This window comes from Uloborus diversus, chromosome 2, assembly GCF_026930045.1.
Source record: "Uloborus diversus isolate 005 chromosome 2, Udiv.v.3.1, whole genome shotgun sequence".
Taxonomy (NCBI): domain Eukaryota; kingdom Metazoa; phylum Arthropoda; class Arachnida; order Araneae; family Uloboridae; genus Uloborus; species Uloborus diversus.
In genome coordinates, this window is record NC_072732.1 from 61,152,834 (window position 1) to 61,171,585 (window position 18,752).

General features: G+C 33.7%; 1 protein-coding gene across 1 annotated transcript in view; it reads right to left on the bottom strand.

Annotated features, from left to right (window-relative positions):
- LOC129235184 (GRIP and coiled-coil domain-containing protein 2-like) overlaps window positions 1-18,752 on the bottom strand; it is a 97,397-nt gene that overhangs the window by 28,542 nt on the left and 50,103 nt on the right. The window contains exons 8-10 of the mRNA XM_054868879.1: window positions 13,760-13,948; window positions 9,775-9,954; window positions 2,982-3,144 (exon numbers count right to left, since the gene is read on the bottom strand). Coding sequence (XP_054724854.1) covers window positions 2,982-3,144; window positions 9,775-9,954; window positions 13,760-13,948 — 532 coding nt within the window. The remainder of the gene's footprint in view (window positions 1-2,981; window positions 3,145-9,774; window positions 9,955-13,759; window positions 13,949-18,752) is intronic.

Consider the following 18,752-nt stretch of genomic DNA (forward strand, 5'->3'; position numbering starts at 1 on the left):
ACCTCTGATTTTTCTGCTATTGAAAAGAATCGGTCGGTGAGTATTTGTCAATGTCCGAATTATATTCATAAGATATTTAATTTTTAGTTTGATTTTTACCGCATTTTGTGTTATTTTGTATTTTTCTGCATACAAAACGGATGTGTCGATTATCTGCAAATTTAAAATCTAATATGGATGTGTGTAGAGTATTACGCAAATATTCAATCCATTTATCATGTTCATAAAACATTTAACTTTTATTAGATTTTCGCTGTGTTTATTTATTGTGTTGGTTGATGTTGCGAATACTGCTGCAATATGATATTTAAGTAAATAGAACGTATGTTTAATATTACCTTCTTGACCTGCGTTTTAATGAAATGTGTCTTCCCTGGGTTTTTTGAAACCTTGAACTTTTTTACTGAAGTAAAATTACAAGTTAATTGTTATAATCAGATATATGAATGAAATGAATCTTTTTTACGGAGGTATCAGTACATAAAATATTAAAAAGAGCTGTGACCAGACCGTCATAAGAAGATATTATCTTGGCTTTATTTATTATAACTAATATGCTTACCAGAAAGTCAAAAAACTAACCGTTTTTGATTAGTGTTTTATCAACTCGTATCCGAGATGCCCATCATATTCAAAGTCGCTATGTAAATTTAAACAGGATCAGAACTTTGTTTCAGTAAAAGTTTTAAGTTCTCCGTCAGATCAGGAAATTTCAATTACTTTTCCTTCACTGCTTTTCAAAGATTAATCCCAGAGGTCAAACCAAGTGATTTATTTCGACTATTTTTCTTGTTCTTATTTATATTTTTGGAGATATTAAGTCTATTTGTCTATTTCTTACAGACGATCGACGATGTGAAAAAAAAATCTATAGAGCCCAAAACAGTGCTTGATTTTTTTAAATATCTCTCTCTGTTAAGATTGCTAATATAACATGTTTACATATTTAATTTAAAAAAATGGATATGGTTTCTGTAATTTGTTAGATTTTATTGTAATTCAATTTAACTAGCAATTTGAAATAACACTTCTTAACTATTTTCCTACAAAATTAATTAAGTTGTCATCCAGCTAATGGCTCATTTAGTGCTTTTTGTTGACACCTAAAGAAAAAAACTTAAGTTCTAGAAAATTATTGTACGAACATTCCTTGAGCATGACCCCCCCCCCAAATGAAATCCTGTATTTCAAAAAAAAAAAGGAAAATAAATAAAAAGTTATAAATTCTTGTCTGAAAAAAGTGAGGAGGCTCGGGTCGCCCTCTGGCCCCTCCCACGAGCCGCCACAGCCTACAACTGTTCTGAAACAATTTTTTTTTTTTAAATTTCAAGATTAACTTGGGATTTAAAAAGCTTTAAAATAATGAGCCCTGGTTCTACCACCTGTGCAGAAATTTAGCAAAGGACATAGCTGAAAAATCTAGAGGGTTTGTATCAGAGGGGGCGAGTGGGGCTTATAAGTGCAGCGGGGGGGGGGGGGGGCAAATTTTTGTTAACATTTGGGGAATGGAGAGGAGTTTCCAGGGTTGTACCGTAATTTTTTTAAAAATAATAATAATAATAAAAACGAAGAAATTTGGACTCTCTTTGGTAATGTAAGGATAAGGAAGGCTCTTCCTGGGAAAAAATCTTAAACTAATGTCTTAAAGATACAAAGTAAAGACATCTTTAGCAAACTTAGAGCAAGCTTTTTGTGGGGTTCTATCCCAGAATTTTTCTAAGTTTAAAACATTTTTTAAACGTTTTTTTAAATGTTATTTCAGACTTCTCCTTTATTGACTTAAGGAGGAACGAAAGGGTTTGGCGGTTCTCCCAGTATTTTTTTTTTCTTTCTAATTGATGAAATCCTAAGAACTCAGACTTGAACTTCAGAAGTACTTCAGAAAAAGATCTCCGGAATTATTTTTTCTGAATTGGAGTCTTAAAAATGCAGTTTTACGCTATCTAGGGGGATTCTCTTCCTGAACCCCCCTCCCCCAAACTGGAGTCTTTATAACGCAAATTTAGGTATCTTTGAATGTAAAGGAAGGAGGGAGTGCACCCGGGGATTTTTTCTCCTGGAACATTTTCAAAATTGAAGTTTTAAAACTGAAATTTTAAACAATATTTGGTAACGATAATGTTCGGGTAATCTCAACCCAGAATGTTTTGAAATTGAAATCTTAACTTTGAGGCAATGAATTTGATGATGAAAAAGTGTGGGGCCTTGCCCCCCCCCCCCCTCCGAATCGCTGCCACTGATTTGTATCCCTTTAAATTTTATTGAAAAAAATTAAAAAAGGAAAAAAAAAAAACAATATTTCACTAAAATAATTTTAGTTCTTTTCTTTTTTTTTCTTCTTGAACATGCAAAATATTAAAATATAGTTTAACTGACCAGTTGTTTTGCTACAAAGTTTAATTACCAGATTTTAAAGTACAAACTGAAGTCAAACTCTAATAAAAGGTTACATCATTTTTATGTATAGCAACAAGCAGCCTACAGCTCCTGGCTTATGAACCAATCAGCCTATTGGGGTAGAAATCAAGACAAGGATATAACCCAAGATACACGTAAAATACCAACCATCACTCTGTTAACTTTTTTTTTCGATCTCCTCTAAAGTATTTTGTGTATTTAATATTTTCAGTCTGAGGCTGTTCCCAAATGATATTAAGCTTTAATTGGGGGAGGGGCTTCAGGAAACTTAGTTTGTGGGAGGGAGGGAAGAACAAAGAAGTGTGACATCATACAATTTGGTTGAAATAAAAATATTATTTTATAACAATACGTGTTTAAAAAAAAAGCATGTGACAAGGGAAGGGAGAAAGGGAATTGTGACACTTAGTGTCATAAGGATTAGGAATTCAAATATGTTGAAAAAGAAGTGACATCATTGATGGACAACCCCTATACAAATCATAAAGCAAAGTACAAATCAGATCCCCAAAAGATTTCAGTAAAAGGTCTGCAAAAAAAAAAAGAAGTAGAACATTCCATACTTATTTCCTCCTGCAAAGCACTGTTTTTTTCAAGTAAGCATTTAATGTCATTCTGTAGTTCTACAATTTCATTATCTTTCTTATGTATTTGGTTATTCAATTCTGTGATGCTCTTTTCATAATCTGCCATTTCTAAATCCAATAAATTCTTTTTCTTTCCTTCCTGGAAATGGAAAACGTAGAAATTTTGAGACAAACATGTTCTAACAATAGAAAAGTTTAAGATGAAAACAAAAAGGAATTTGTTGCATTCTTTGTCCAAAATATTTATCCATTGAAACAATGCTCTTTTTTTCCCCTTCAAATGCCTACTTACCTGGGTGTATGTGTTTCTATCATCTTAGTTTTCCGTCTGAATATTTTTAAATAAATCCCTCAATAAAGTTTCGTTTTATGGATTAACCTTAACCAACAATCACGTTAAAAATAAAGGCAATTATTTCAATTACTTTTGATAAATTTTTTTTTCAATACTTAAATTCTTAACTCTAAATATTGATTTGCAAATTGGAAAATATTTGATTTGTCACATTGCACACAATACTTTGTATTCCCACGTATAGTCAAAATTCAATTTTTTAATCAAATGCCTGAATTTAATCATCATTTTTAGAGACGTATTGAGTAGCACTTTGGCTGAGTAGCGGATTACTTAGTACTCAGCCTTTCACTACTCGGCTGAGTACTGAATTACCGAGTACCAATTATGTTTTAAGAAGAATCACCGACACACACGTGATGAATTTTGAACTCATTGGAATAGTAGTATAGACCTACATCCTCCATGTCCATATAATAATTTTTAAAACAAAATTCCAGCTGAAATATAATTAGGTGTTACTTAAAAGATTTTGTTTGTGTCAAAATTTTTACAAAAAAGTTATTTTTTATATTAAAAATAAACAAATAAATAAAAGGTATGATTAATCAAGTTGGAATTAAAACAAATTATATCAATCTATTATAGTTCTAGTCCCTCAAACATAAATAATTTTTAAAAGCAAATCAAACAACGTTAAAAGCACAAATGTGAAGACACGTGGTTCTGCAAAACAAGGAATGTCTTTTTCAGTGCACTTTTTCAGTGCGTCTTTTTTCTGTTGTCGGATATCTTTAAATCCATAAGCTCACATTTTGACCATTGAAAAAGGCATTCCTTGTATCGCCAAAACACGTGTCTGCAGTGTTCCTGCACATTTGTGCTTTCAACATTGTTTTATTTCCTTTTTTTTTAAAGCAAAGGTATTCTTATATTTCTTATAAATAATTTTGTTTGTAGCAAAAATCTATATGATAATATCGAAATTTCATATTTTCTATATTTACCTTTTCTGCCAAATTTTTAATAAATAAGTTTTATTAACTTTGGGGACATTCAGAGCCGAACTGGGCAATCGGGCGGTCGGGCGATCGCCCGAAGGACCTTTAAGTTGCGGGGTCGGTTGCGATTTGCAGTTAAACTTTTTTTTTCTTCCGCAACACTCTTTTAATAGTTTGAAGAACCGTCAAATTTAGTGTTGACTGGGCCTACGTTTAATAGGGGCTTGGGTGGCAATCAAGCCACTGGATATAGGTTTAATATCAGAAGTTGCCACAAGGCATTTTGTTGGGCGTACTCAGGGCTGCCGAGAGCCCTAGGGTTTCCGATCCTGCGCCGAAACCAGTCCCGCGGGATTTCGGGATTGATTATATTTTTCTAAAAATTTAATGCTAACATCAAATAGAAAAAGTTGTGCCTTTTAGGAAGAACTGCTTTTGTTACTAGAATTAGTAGCTTTCACGAATTCTGTACACCAATTGCAGAGCACTACAAAGTCAGATCATAACTAGCAATTATCATTTCGTACGCAAAAACATGCCCTAAAAAAGTCCAACGCGTCTTAACAACACGCGTCCAACTGCTCGTATGGAATGAGAAAGGATTTTTACTCAAAAAATAATGCTCTTGATGAAAACACGTGCTGTAGCTCCAGTGCAGTTGGTTTTACTGAGATTAAATTACTGTGGACATTTATCAAAAGATCCCCAGTAATTTCATCAACTTCTGAAGTAGATTTTTCTTTCTGAAGCATGGTTTTTGTTCAAGAACTGCAAACTTAGGACCAAAGCGATGTCTATTGGGTACGTGTTTAGCTGTATCCAATTTAACTTGCATTGAGAATGGCCCAAGTGACTTAATTAACTTTTGTCATTGTGTCAGTGTATTTGATTCATTCCAGCAAGGGAAGACCAAGGGTAAGTACTGCTTTCTTTCACCAAGTCGTAGTCTCAGAAAATGTTTTGCATAACTTCACTAATTTTACCTTTCATTTTAAAGATTTTTGCAGTTTAATTTACTGCACTGTCATGCTAGTCCTCCTGTGTTTCATTCAAGCTCTTGTCGCCTCTTTTAAAGTCATGCCGAATATATAAATAATGCCAGGTTTTTCATTGCTTTCTTCTTTGGAGAAAAATATTGAGCACATTTTTAAGTTAAAGGTTTTGAGTGCATTCCTGAAGCTTACAGAAGTGATCCAACATTGCATTCAGGCTACTCCAGCGGGTTTTTCAATCAGTAATACACTTTCCCTATTTTTTCTAAAATGTAATTTCCAAGATTTTAAACTTTAGTGATGATTTTCAAAAATGTTTTAAATTATATGAATTTTCTCAATTGCTGATTGTCCATATAAAAACTGTGACCTCGAATGAGTGTACAATTTCATTTTCATAAAAATGTATTCAATTTTTGTTTGTGTTCTTAAATGGTGAATCCACATTTTATCTCATGAGACAGTTTTTCTTGTTCTTCTTACAGACGTACGAGGAAGGTGATTCAAACACATGATACTTGTGAAAATGTCATTTTATGAGCGACAAAAGTTGAAAAATATCTGAATGGAAAAAATTTGCGGGATTAATTCAGCTAAATATCTTGCGGGATCCCGTTGTATTCAGGATTGGAAACCCTAGGTTGGTTTTCCCCTGTCTGTTGGTTTTCCAGTTCCTTATCCATATTAAAACTTATATGACTACAATACATATAGACCTAAATATCATGCGGGATCCCGTTGTATTCAGGATTGGAAACCCTAGGTTGGTTTTACCCTGTCTGTTGGTTTTCCAGTTCCTTATCCACATTAAAACTTATGCGACGCCAGCTCCTTGTTTTCGACTAGGCTGACATGGCCTCTCGTCGGCCCTGAGTATAGTTCAGGGCCGTCTTCAAAGGGGTATAGAGGGTGCAATCCCCTGCTTTTTTCCCCAAGAATTCCATTAAGTTATATATTAACGATGCACAAAAAAAGAAGACCTTTGCAGTATTACAAAATTAAAATAGAATAAAAGTAACTAAAAGTATTTATTCTGCAAAATTTTAAATCATAGTGAACTCTTAAAATAAAATCATCCAAAATTCTGTATTATTAGGATTATATTATTAAAGGTCACCAAATGTAAAAAACCACCAAAAAAAAAGTACATAGTGTAAACACGTGGCAAGTTTTAGTTGAAAAAAAATGAATAGATAAATAAAATTAATAGCTTCATAGGGGCCACCGACATATTTACATCTTTAATTGTTTGCTTAAAATATCGTCGCAATCACAGCTAAATGGAAAAGAACACAGGAGTCGCCGAAATAGGTTTTAAATAGAAAAAAAAACGTTAAAATACAGTGTTAGAGTTTTAAATTATTGCAATGAATGTGCACACCAGTTGCTTCAAGTTTTTGAATGCAAAAAAACAAAAAATAATTAAATGATTCAGGGGGTATGATATTTAGCATTTAAAAAAAAAGTGGAAAAAAGACTTAAAGTATCACTGCAAAGTACACCATATCAGTTCAAAATGGTAAAAGTTATTTCTATTGGATGAATTTGTATTCTAAATAAATCAAAATACTAGGTTGTATAAACCAACAAAATCAGTCCAATGGTTTTGGCGAAAAAAATGGTGGGTTTTCCGAAACAGTTTTAACCATAATTAGAATAAATAAGTGAGGATAGCTAACAAGGGATTCCTTGAACCTTTATTTCTTCATTTTATGTCACCAAAGGTAGCCTCTAGAAGTGTGTTTTTGAAACTTTGATTTGGAAGCAATCCGAGGGAGAGTTTCCAAACTCCACAATTGCAACCAACAAATATGAAAATTTTCAATTTCTAGAAACAAGAATAGAAACTCCACCTTTCCATCATTATTTGAGATTTTGACTTAGAAAGAATTCCCAAATCCACTATTGAAACCTACAATTGCGTATTTAGAACTTCAATTTCGAAAACCCTACAAGAGAGCACACTGTCGTAACCTTTAGAAACGCCCCCTCTGTCCTCCCTATCATTGAAGACCGTCTAAACTTTCGTTTACGGGCATTCACTTCTTCTAAAGAGTTTCTGGGGAAGAGCTCTTGAACCTTTTCCTTCTTATAACATCATTAGATATCTACAACTGCATTCCTGGAACTTCAGGTTCGAAACATTGTCGGACCCCCAAACCTCTCCTCTCACAAACACACCAAAGATAGTCTAAAACTGCAATTTCGGCAAATTACCGGGAAGAAACTCTCAGAAAACTCCTCCATTCAATTTCGAGGTCCTTTAATAAATCAATTTCGAAACATTTCTGGAGGAGGCCTCCAAATCTCTTCTCCCACAACGCCACCAAAGATCGTCTGAAAATGCGTTTTTAGAACTACAATTTTGAAAATATTTTCTGATATGGATTCCCGACCACTCCCCCCTATCAAAATGGAAGATAATCTTCAAGGGTGTTTTTAAAGTATCAATTTCGAAATATTACCGTGCGAGAGCCTCAAACGCTCCCCTCCTCAACACTACAAAAGATTGTCCAAAAGCAGCGTTTATGAAATTACAATTTCGGAAACTGTCCGGTGGAGAAGCGCCCAAACTCCATCTAGGAAAATATTACACTTACAATTAGGTTTATATTGCTATCACTTCAATCTTGTAATGACACCCTCCTAAACTAGAACTTGAAATCTTTCTAACTCTCTCTCTCTGTTTGTTAAAATGCGTTAAAAATTGAGAGGCCGCCAAACTTATTCACTCCTCAAATTTTTGACCTTGCGATAACCCTGCATTCGTTTTATCGCTCTTTTCTCCTTCGATGTTTAAAAAACCCTTAAACTTGCAAGATTTTGTACAAGTAGAGGGGGGGGGGGAAGTAGATTTACCACTGAGCTAAGGGCCGATTTTGTATAATCGCCTGGGCTGTTTTAACGGTCCAGTCCTGAGGACATTAAAATAAAAATTTACTCCAATGAAGCATAACAAACTCCATTATTCTCAAAATTTAAATTTGACTTGTAAATTTAAATGGGGTTGTTTCCTTCAGTCAAAAGTACTACTTTTAGTCACTGAAATTGATAGAATAAGCAAAAAAACAACATGGATTGAGAAAGAAATTTCATTTTCCCAACGCTTTATTTTAATTATTTTTTTTAAATGTCTGATTTTGAAAATAAGGCGTGGTCTTTATGACGTCACAAATGATGTACTTGGGTGCATCTCCACTGGTGCACTAAATGCTTATGCCTGCTATCTACTGCGTTTCCACAATATGATAATCAAGAAGAGAATTAATTATTGCGTTCCACGCTTGTGCTATCAACAAAATTGTTACCAGTACATGTTAGTAAAGATGCATATTAAATACTGCACTCTATGCTAATGGGATCAGTGAATGGCATTTCATCAGTTGTGATGTCATGTGCAGAAGCAGAAGCCATGAAATTGCACCATTTCAAATAATTATTAAAAATATTAAACTTTGTCAAATTATTTAAAAAATGGTTAAATCCTTTGTTTTTAAGCATGCTCTTTCAGAAAAAAATACTTTCAAAAGTTTGGAAACAACCCCATTGTAAATGATTGCAGTATATTATATGCTTGTACTTTTTATAAATTCTAAAATCTACCTTGAACAATATTCCCTTTTTTATACTACTCGGCATTGATCAAGTATCTGATCAAAATTTGGCCGAGTACAGAGTAGTTACCGAGTACTCATTACGTCATTAATCATTTTAGTTCATTAAAGTTTATACAATAAATTTTTCTGTTTAAAATTTTTTAAAATAATTTTCCAAGTTTCTACGCATTTTAATTTGTGTTAGGCACTTACGAGTTTTTTTTATTTACTAGTAATTAAATCCTTTTACAATTGCTGTAAAAAAGAAATAGTAAATAATGTGAAAAAAAAGTTTCTAACAGCCATTTAATCAGAAAATCACCAAATGGTGTACTGACCAGGTTTAGGCTTAAGCATAAAAAACTAAATAAATATAGAAATATCAAGGCAATCGAAAATAGTTGCGATGTGTTTGGAATAACAAGACTAACAAATTAGCACAATTTCTCTTATTGACTTGAATTTTGTTTATATTCGGAAAAGGTAGTGTTACACAATAGTCAGCCAAATGGAAAACTTGATTTCCTTTGAGTAAACTAGAATGCAGATGTAATGAGGCATGCAAGTGAGCTTTACTTACATACATTTTAAATTAAAAAACATTAAACAGATTAACTAAAAATGAATGTATATATAGGATTTGAAAATTTCTCTCCCTCTGTCAAACAGAAATATGAATGCCAGAGATGGACTGGGTCCCCCAAGAGGGTGCCAACCTTGAATACCAAAAGGTGCAAAAAAAAAAGCTGAGGTTCAAGGTCACAAAAAAAAAAAAAACCCCAAGGCCCCTCTGGTTTTAAAAGCGCAAAAAAAAAAAAAAAAAACAAACAAAACAAAGCACCATACATATAAGTATAAATAATGAAAACTATTTTCGAAAAAGACCTTTTGAGCTAATTCTAGTTTTTCTTTGAGAGCTTTATTTTCATCAACAGTTGATTTGAAGTCAATCATCTTTTTCTGTGCTTCTTCTTCAAGGTCTTGAATTCGTTTAATTTTTTCCTGATTTGCAGTATCAAGCACTATGACTTTACTTTCAAGTTCAGCTTGCTTTGCTTCCATTTCCTTTTCGGAAAGAAAAATCATAATTAATAAAATTAGAGAAAAAATGAAGGCATAACAAGTACATAAGGAAAGTAATAAATTTCATTGATTAAATGATTATTTCAACTTACAAACAGCTACCATATTTTAATGGATTTATTAATTTCATTTAAAAAGTTTGATGATTTAATCAATGAACCCTAACAAGTTGTAAATGAAGACTTCAAATAGTCTTGCTTGTGTTTTCATAGTCATGTTTGGTTTGCTTTGGGAAGAGGAGATACGTCAGATTTGCTAACAGGAGGCATAGAGCCAAATTTGGTCTTGGCCCTAGTATCCAAATGGAGTGGATTGCGATGCCATCTTTGTGGGCAAAACCTTTTTCTCATACAAGTACTGCTTTCAACTAATACAAATACAAATACAAAAGTGACGACCAGCAACAGGCTCTGAGCCCAGCTAGACTGGTCCTAGTCAATTTACAATCCCCATTGAAGATCAATGGCCCTCTTAAAACTATCTACTTCCTTGCTCATTACCACCTCTTCCGGTAAACTGTTCCAAGGTTCCACTACCCTGCTATAATAATAATTTTTCCTAATATCCATGTCAGCCTGAGATTTAAATAGCTTAAAACAATGACCCCTTGTCCTGTTTTCAGTGCTAAACTTGAGCCCCGTAACATCTTTCATTTTAATAAATTTAAACAACTGAATCATGTCCCCTCGATCTTTTCTTTGCTCAAGACTGTACATTTTTAACCTTCTAAGCCTGGAATCATGGTCTAAGTGAGAAAGTCCATTTATTAGCCTTGTAGCTCGCCTTTGAACCCTTTCCAATACATTAATGTCTTTCTTAAGATAAGGAGACCAAAACTGAACAGCATACTCCAAATGAGGTCTTACCAAACTTCTATATAAGGGCAGAAGAACTTCTTTAGATTTGTTTGAAATAGATCTATTGATAAACCCAAGCATCTTATTGGCCTTGTTACTAGCAATGCTGCACTGTTGGCTAAACTTTAAATCCTGACTTATTAAGACCCCCAGATCAGTAACTTTGTCTGCCTGACTAATGACTGAACCTTGCAAATAATAACTTGTACACTTATTTCCATGCCCTAAATGTAGCACTTGACATTTCCCAACATTAACAGCCATACCCCATTTATCAGCCCACTCCGTAATATGATCTAGATCCTCTTGCAGCTGTTTTGCTTGTTCTTCATTATCTATAGTCCCCATAACTTTGACATCATAAGCAAAACAATTCATGTTCCCAGAAATATTTTTGTGAATATCGTTCATAAAAACAATGAACGAAACAGGCTCTAACACTGATCCTTGAGGAACCCCGCTTAAAACCTCACTCCAATTAGAATAATTTCCCCTTACAATTACCCTTTGTTTCCTTCCGGTCAGCCAGTTTTTTACCCAAATGAAAGTTTTCCCTCCTATTCCTATATCAGCTAATTTGCTAAGTAGAGCAACATGCGGTACCTTATCGAAAGCTTTTTGAAAATCAATGTAAACAACATCTACAGGCTTCTTATTGTCCAAAGCCATGGTAACTTTGTCATAGAAATGTAATAAATTAGTTGCACAAGATTTGCCTTTCCTGAAACCGTATTGAAAACTAGTCAATAGATTATTAGTCTCTAGAAAATTTACTATCTTAATTTTTATCAATGTTTCAAAAAATTTGCAAACCACCGAAGTTAGACTCACAGGTCTATAATTTCCCACACTCCCTTTAGACCCTTTCTTGAAGAGCGGTGTAATGTTAGCCAGCTTCCAGTCCTCTGGCACTGTCCCCGAGTTATAGTAAGCATTGAAAATATTTACGATTACATCTGCTAATTCCTCTGCACATTCAACTAAAATTTTTGGATAAATATTATCAGGTCCCGGAGCCTTAGTCTCTTTAATTTTTTTCAAATGAAGTAAAACGTCATCCCAGGAAAATACAAAGTCCTCAAGCTGTACTATAGCTTGTGTCTTGTTGGTGTCAACTGTTGAAATACAGTTATCATTAAAAACACTCGAAAAAAAGTTATTAAGAACATTAGCAATATCACTATCGTCCTGAATTAAAATTCTGTTCTCATCAACCAGTGGCCCAATATGACTATTTCGAACTTTCCCTGAATTAGCGTATGCAAAAAAACCTCTTGGATTCCTGTTTATGTTATCTGCCAGTCTTTGCTCCAACTCTCTTTTCTGAAGCCATACCAAATACTTAAATTTACGCCTTGCCTTACAATATTGGAGCCTATCTGCACTGTGACCAGTTTCTCTAAACCTATGAAAAGTAGCTTGCTTGTAATTTAGAGCGTCTTTAGTTTCCCTGAAGAACCACATTGGCCAAATTTTAGTGTTGACACCCTTTCTCCTAAAAGAAACATAATCCCCAACCGTTTTTGCTAGCTTTTCCTTAAACTCTGCCCACTGAAGATTCACATCGCTATTGTCCAATCCAGAAGAAAAAACTGCTTTCAAACTCTGCCTAAGTGCCACAAAATCAGTATTTCTGCAATTGGGCACAAACCTAAAATTCTCTACTTTGTGCGCATCAAATTTAATCCCAAACCTAATACTGTTGTGGTCACTGTCTCCAATGTGTTCCCCTACACATAACCCCTGAACAGAACCTTCCATATTACAGAAAACTAGATCCAAAATCACGTCCTGTCGAGTACCCTGAGTTACAATTTGATCTAAAAAACAGTCACCAATTACTTTCAAAAATTCCTCTCCTTTGCTATTACTACGGTAAAAATTATTCCAATCAATTCCTGGAAAATTAAAATCTCCCATTATAATGACTGACCCCTTGCTTGAAATGTCACTAATAATACTAAACATCTGTTCATCTTGACCCTGGCTTAAGTTGGGTGGCCTATAAATGTTCCCTAAACTTAGTTTATTTCCCTTATTGCTCATCAACTCCAGCCAAATCATATCAATCTCATTAGGTTTATCATTAATTACCAATTCATTGCAAGTTAAAGTGTCTCTCACATAAAATAAAACCCCACCACCTCTTTTACCTACTCTATCTTGTCTAAACAAATTATACCCAGTAATAGATAATAAATCATCATCACTTTCGGTAGCCCATGTCTCGGTAACTCCAATAATATCCAACCTCTCATCTATAATTATGCTTTTCAATTCTTCCATCTTGTTCCTAATACTACGAGCATTTGTATAAAAAACCTGAAGTAAGCCCATCTTACTTTTATTTAATGCTGCACGATTATTTGAATCCCAACTGTTAAAATCTTTTCTCTTATTAGCCACCCTATTTCCGTTTCTACTAAAATCCAAATAGTTAATACCCTTTCGAATTCTGCTCCTTAAACCATGCCCCCCATTCCAACTTAGTAACTTAACTAATTACATAAGGCTTCCAAAGTATTTTTTGTATAAATTTCAAATACAAATACAAATACAAATGTGACGACCAGCAACAGGCACTGGGCCCAGCTAGGCTGGTCCTAGTCAATTAATTAGTCCCCAATGAAGATCAATGGCCCTCTTAAAGCTATCCACTCCCTTGCTCATTACCGCCTCTTCCGGTAAGCTATTCCAAGTGCCCACGACCCTGCTAAAGTAGTAGTTTTTCCTGATTTCCAAGTTAGCCTGAGATTTAAATAGCTTAAAACAATGACCCCTTGTCCTGCTTTCCCCGCAAAAATTTAATCCATTTACATCTTTCATTTTGAATTTTAAAATTTTAGACTAGTATTTCATTTACAAATACTAGTCTAAAATTTTAAAATTAGAACAAAGTGCATAAGAAAAAAAATACAAGTAGTACTTACATGCTTAAACAAAGTAATAGTTTCTAACCTTTCTTTTAACTTCTTCAATTCCAGATCTAACTCATTTATTTGCTCTTTGCCAGCATTGTGCTGAACTAATAAATTTGCATAATCATCTTCAATTTTCTTGTTGTGCACCACTTTGACATCAAATTCATCTTGTAATTTGTCATATTCGTTTTGCAAGCTCTAAAATATTTGAAAATGAACACTCAAATTCACCAGATTTATATGGAGTAGTGATGCATTGAATATTTCATGTCAGACATGAATTTTAGAAATTAGTTATTAAAATTGTACATTTAATCAAATGAAACACAATGAAAAAAAAATATTAAGATTCTTTGTTATATTTAATTATTTCAAAATTAAAATAGCAATTTAGTAATAAATATTTAAATGAACATGCATGCACACATCAGGTTGTGTGCATGAATGGTAAATAAAAAACATTCAAAATGAAATAAAAAAAAGATGTTTCTGGGAATAAGAAGTTTTTCCAAAGAATTTTCTTTTTTACAAACGATCTATGTGAATGACATGATTTTTTAAATATTAAAAGTATAGGAAAAAGGAATGGAGCTGCAAAAAGAGGTGAGGGGAAAAAAGGAGAACAAAAGTAGTGTCATTGTGCTCATGCAAGAAACACGAAACAGCAGGCTTTTACCCCCTTCAAAACAAACACTACTGCAGATAAAGGTCTTAGGAAAAATAGACCAGACCTTAACAACATCTCCCAAATCAGGTCTTGCAAAACTTCTGTATAAAGGTAGTAGAATACAGTGGCGCACACACGGTGGGGGGGGGGGGGGAGCTAAGGGGCCCCCTCCCAGAAGCATGAAGACCTTTGACCAAAGAGAGCCTAAAATTGCGTTTTTCGGCCTTCAGCTTTGGGAAATTTTCAGGGAGAGAGCATTCAATCTCCAACCCCCCTCCTAATTTCCCCAAAGATAACTTAAATTTTTTTCAAGCACTTTAAATTCGAAAAATTTCCGAGGGAGGGCTACTTACCCTCTCCTTCTTCTCTAACTAGTACAAAAATTGCCTAAAGTGAGTTTTGGAAGCTTTATTATCAAATTATTTCCACTACGGAACTTACGCATTTATCTCCTTTTGTGTATCATCTCCAAAAGATAGCTGCAAAATCTGTTTTAAACAGGTTTTTCTTCCAAAATTTTCCGTCCTGTACCCCTTGATACACCTAACATTATTTAAAATTGTGTTTTTATACCCTTTATGTCTAAAATTTTTTTCTAGGAGAACCCTTAAACCCTATCCCCTCAAAATTGCCAAACATAGCATGGAAATGTATTTTCTTTTCTTTTGGGCTTCAATTTCGAAGTATTACCGAGAGTTACCCATCCATCTCTTAATATCTCAGCAAATAGTTTCATTTGCGTTTCTATAATTTCAATGTCAAAATATTTCTGGGCAAAGCCCCTGAACACTGTCCCTCTTCTCCCAATACCATCAAAGATAGCCAAAAATATGTTTTTAAGACAAATTTAAAAAAAGTTACAGTTGAGTGCCCCTTAAATCTCACCTTCATGTCACCACAATTTCTTAAAATTTCAATTTAGCAAAGTTCTTCAGGGGAAAGCCTCTCCATCTTCCCTTAACACTCCTAAAATTTCATTTTTAAGGCTTCACTTCAGAAAATTTTCGAGGAAGTTCTCCCGAAACGCCCACCTTCGTCTATTCTCTGTGTTAAATCCCTTGCATATATTAAAGTAGAGGGCGCGTTGGCAGTGTGCGTCAAGTAGGTGCGCACACGTGCCCCTATGTCATAAAAACTGATTTTGATTATTTTTGCCAGTTAGTTGTTAGTTTTTGTTGGTTGTTGTCAGTTGTATTTTCTGTTAATGGTTAGGGCGGTGTTTTCAGTTTCTTTAGTTCATTGTATGATTTTATATTTACACGTTTTTAATAAATGTATTGATTTGTACGAAATGAGTTTATTGCCTAAATAATATTGCGGGTAATCTCAATCAGAATGTTTTAAAATTGAAATTTTAACGTTGAGACAATGTTTGAAGATAAAAAAAAAAGAGGGGGCAGGCCCTCCCCCTGAATTACCGCTACTGCTCAGAATTACGTAAAATAGATCTATTGATAAAACCTCCCAGCATTCTGCTAATTTTATTGCACTGCTAAGAAAGCTTTAAGTTCCGACTCATAAAGGTGCCTAGATGAACAATTGTTACTGCTTTTCCTAAGGATGGATCTCTGCAAACAGTAGCTTATATATTAATTTTTGCAATTTAAATAAAACACTCAACATTTCATGACACATTGAATGACATACCCTACTTTACTGCCTACCTAGAAATCTAATCCAAATTTTATTAAAGCTGTTTTACTTGCTCTAATTCTGAACTATCTTTATAACTGTAACATCACCAACAAAAGAGTAGAAGTTCCCAAGAAACCTTTTGCTAACATCGCTAATGAATATATGACGGAAAAAAAACGAGCTGATGTGTGCATCACATGACTTCCTTTTACTTTAAATTAATGTCATTCTCCCATTATTGGCAATTTTAATGTGATTCAATAGTTTACTCTCTAAATATCACCAACAGTGGCCAAAATCAGATTGAATTCAGTTTTAAAAAATTTGATCTCAAAATCAATCTATTAAATTTGAAATCAGATTTAAAAAAAAAAAAATCGCCAAATTTGTCGTTGTATTGTGGCGATTTGTCGGCAAAAAAAGTTGGTGACAAAACTTGGCGACCAAAAGAGTGAGGCTATATCGCCAAGTGTCCGCCAAATTATAACATCTATAACTTGAGTTTATATTGAAATTAACAATGACTTCCCCTCAAAAAGGGGCAAAAGACCCCTTTAGAAACGCCCAAATGCAACTAAAAGGGGAGGTGCACAACTAGATCCCACTAGGAATCTATGTACTGAATTTCAATTTTCGAGGACATACCATTCTTGAATTATGCGACATACATAATCACTTACATACGTACATACAGACGTCACAAGAAAACTCGTAGTAATTAACTTGAGAATTGTCAAAATGGATATTTAGTGTGTCTGTACGCACTTTTCCACCTGTGGTCGAGTCAAAAAAAAAAAACTCAACATTCATTCGGGGGTGAGCAAAATGGAAATTGACGTCGATTTTTGAGTGAAAATTTTTTCCCGAATACAATACTTCCTTTTTTGTAAAAGGAAGTAAAAAATGGTCCTATAACAGAACCTTCTAGAGCAGTACTTTTCAACCTGCAGTCCACAAGCAATTTTCTTGGGGTCCGCAAAACTGCTAGGGAAAATTAATCTATATTGTTTTTATAGTTGTAATCAGGCCCCTTATTTAGATGATCAGGAGGGGGAGGGGTCAATTGACCCAAACTGGATTTCAGAGGCATTATCAAAATTAGGCATTTTTGTACATATTTTGTTATTTTTTTCCCTATAAATTGTATTGAATGCAAACCCTTTACTCGATTCCCGTAAATATTTTGAAATGATGAACCTGGTTTTAACTAAATTTATTCAAAAAAAAAACTTTTGGATTCCATTCTACTAATGTAATGGTTGCAAAAATAATATTTCTCTCATATGTGGTCTGGTCTGCTTCGGAATCAGAATGGTACCAAGTGGTCCTCAGTAGCGAAAAGGTTAAAACACCAATTAAGAAATTAATCCACTGATATTTAAAACCATTAAAGGTGAATTTCACCAGCTGCGAAAGGTCAATGATGGTAGTTCACAAAGACCATGGGCGGATTTATGGGAGGCAGAGGGGGGCAATGTCCCCCCAGTTTTGGGAGGACCCCCCCAGTTTTGGGAGGACTTTATGTAGTAACAACACAACTTCCAAAATGTTAAAACAAAAAAAATCATGACTTTTTCTGTTTTGAATTGTTTAATGGAAATGAAGAGAAAAGCAAATGTCCTTTTCTGATGGGAGAAAAGAAAAGGAAAAAAAAAAAAAAAACGAACATTAAATACAAATAGTACAGCTGTCACTGGGGTGCTGAAAATGTGTCTAAATTCACTATTTTGAACTGAAAACCATTTGGGCAAGTATATGAATGAAAATATAGGCTAAACGAGCTATACATTAAGCTGCAACACTTATAATAATTGACGATTATTTTAAAAAATTAGAACCTAAAACAAAATGGAAAAACTCCCCCTCCCCCATTCACGCTAACAGAACGTTCTACTCATTATGATTTGTGTCCACATTTCAAGTATTTATTTGTGCATAATATTTATGTTCTTAGTGTATTAATTGGCCTTTTGAGAAATTCTAAACAAACATAAGTTTTTTCCCCTTCTCTCTCTTTTTTAAGAGAGAAAGAGAATAGATACTATCGCAAACTGAATAAATTTTAGTTATCTGAGTATTCTGATTAAATGAATCTTTTAACTTAGAGGGAGAGTACAATTTTACTTACTTTATAAATACTGTTTAAAAAGTAAGGTAAGTCATAATCATCTAAGTCTAAGTGAGTCAGTCCTTGTCATTATTGAAATCTAAATAATTGAGTCATCAAAAGTTTTGGAAAAATTTGCTGAAATTTTATAAAAGTCTATAAAAACCTAACAAAGATTGGTAAAATCCTTTAACCGTAAAAACTGACGAATTTTCGTAAAAATAACAAAAAATCAAGCAAAAATTTACAGGTAAGAGTGAATTACAAACAAGGTCGAATTTGCCCATAAGATAAACAAGCTGTTGCTTATGGCCCCTGCTTTGAAGTGGGTCCCTAACTCCCAAAAAAAAATTCATGATTCGTTCCTTAAAAATGGAAATTGCTTGAAAAAACTAATTTCTTTTTTAAGTGCTTGAAAACCTTGAATATTTGAAAACCTGTGGTTAAAAACCTTAAATTTTAAAATTTCTAACAAATGGTAGAGGGAGAGGAATGTCAACATATGTCAAGTTCAGCTCCTTGCCACATCCTGTATTAAAAATGTAAAAATCATGGTTCTCACGTTTGTAATATATATTATTTAAAGGAAAGTT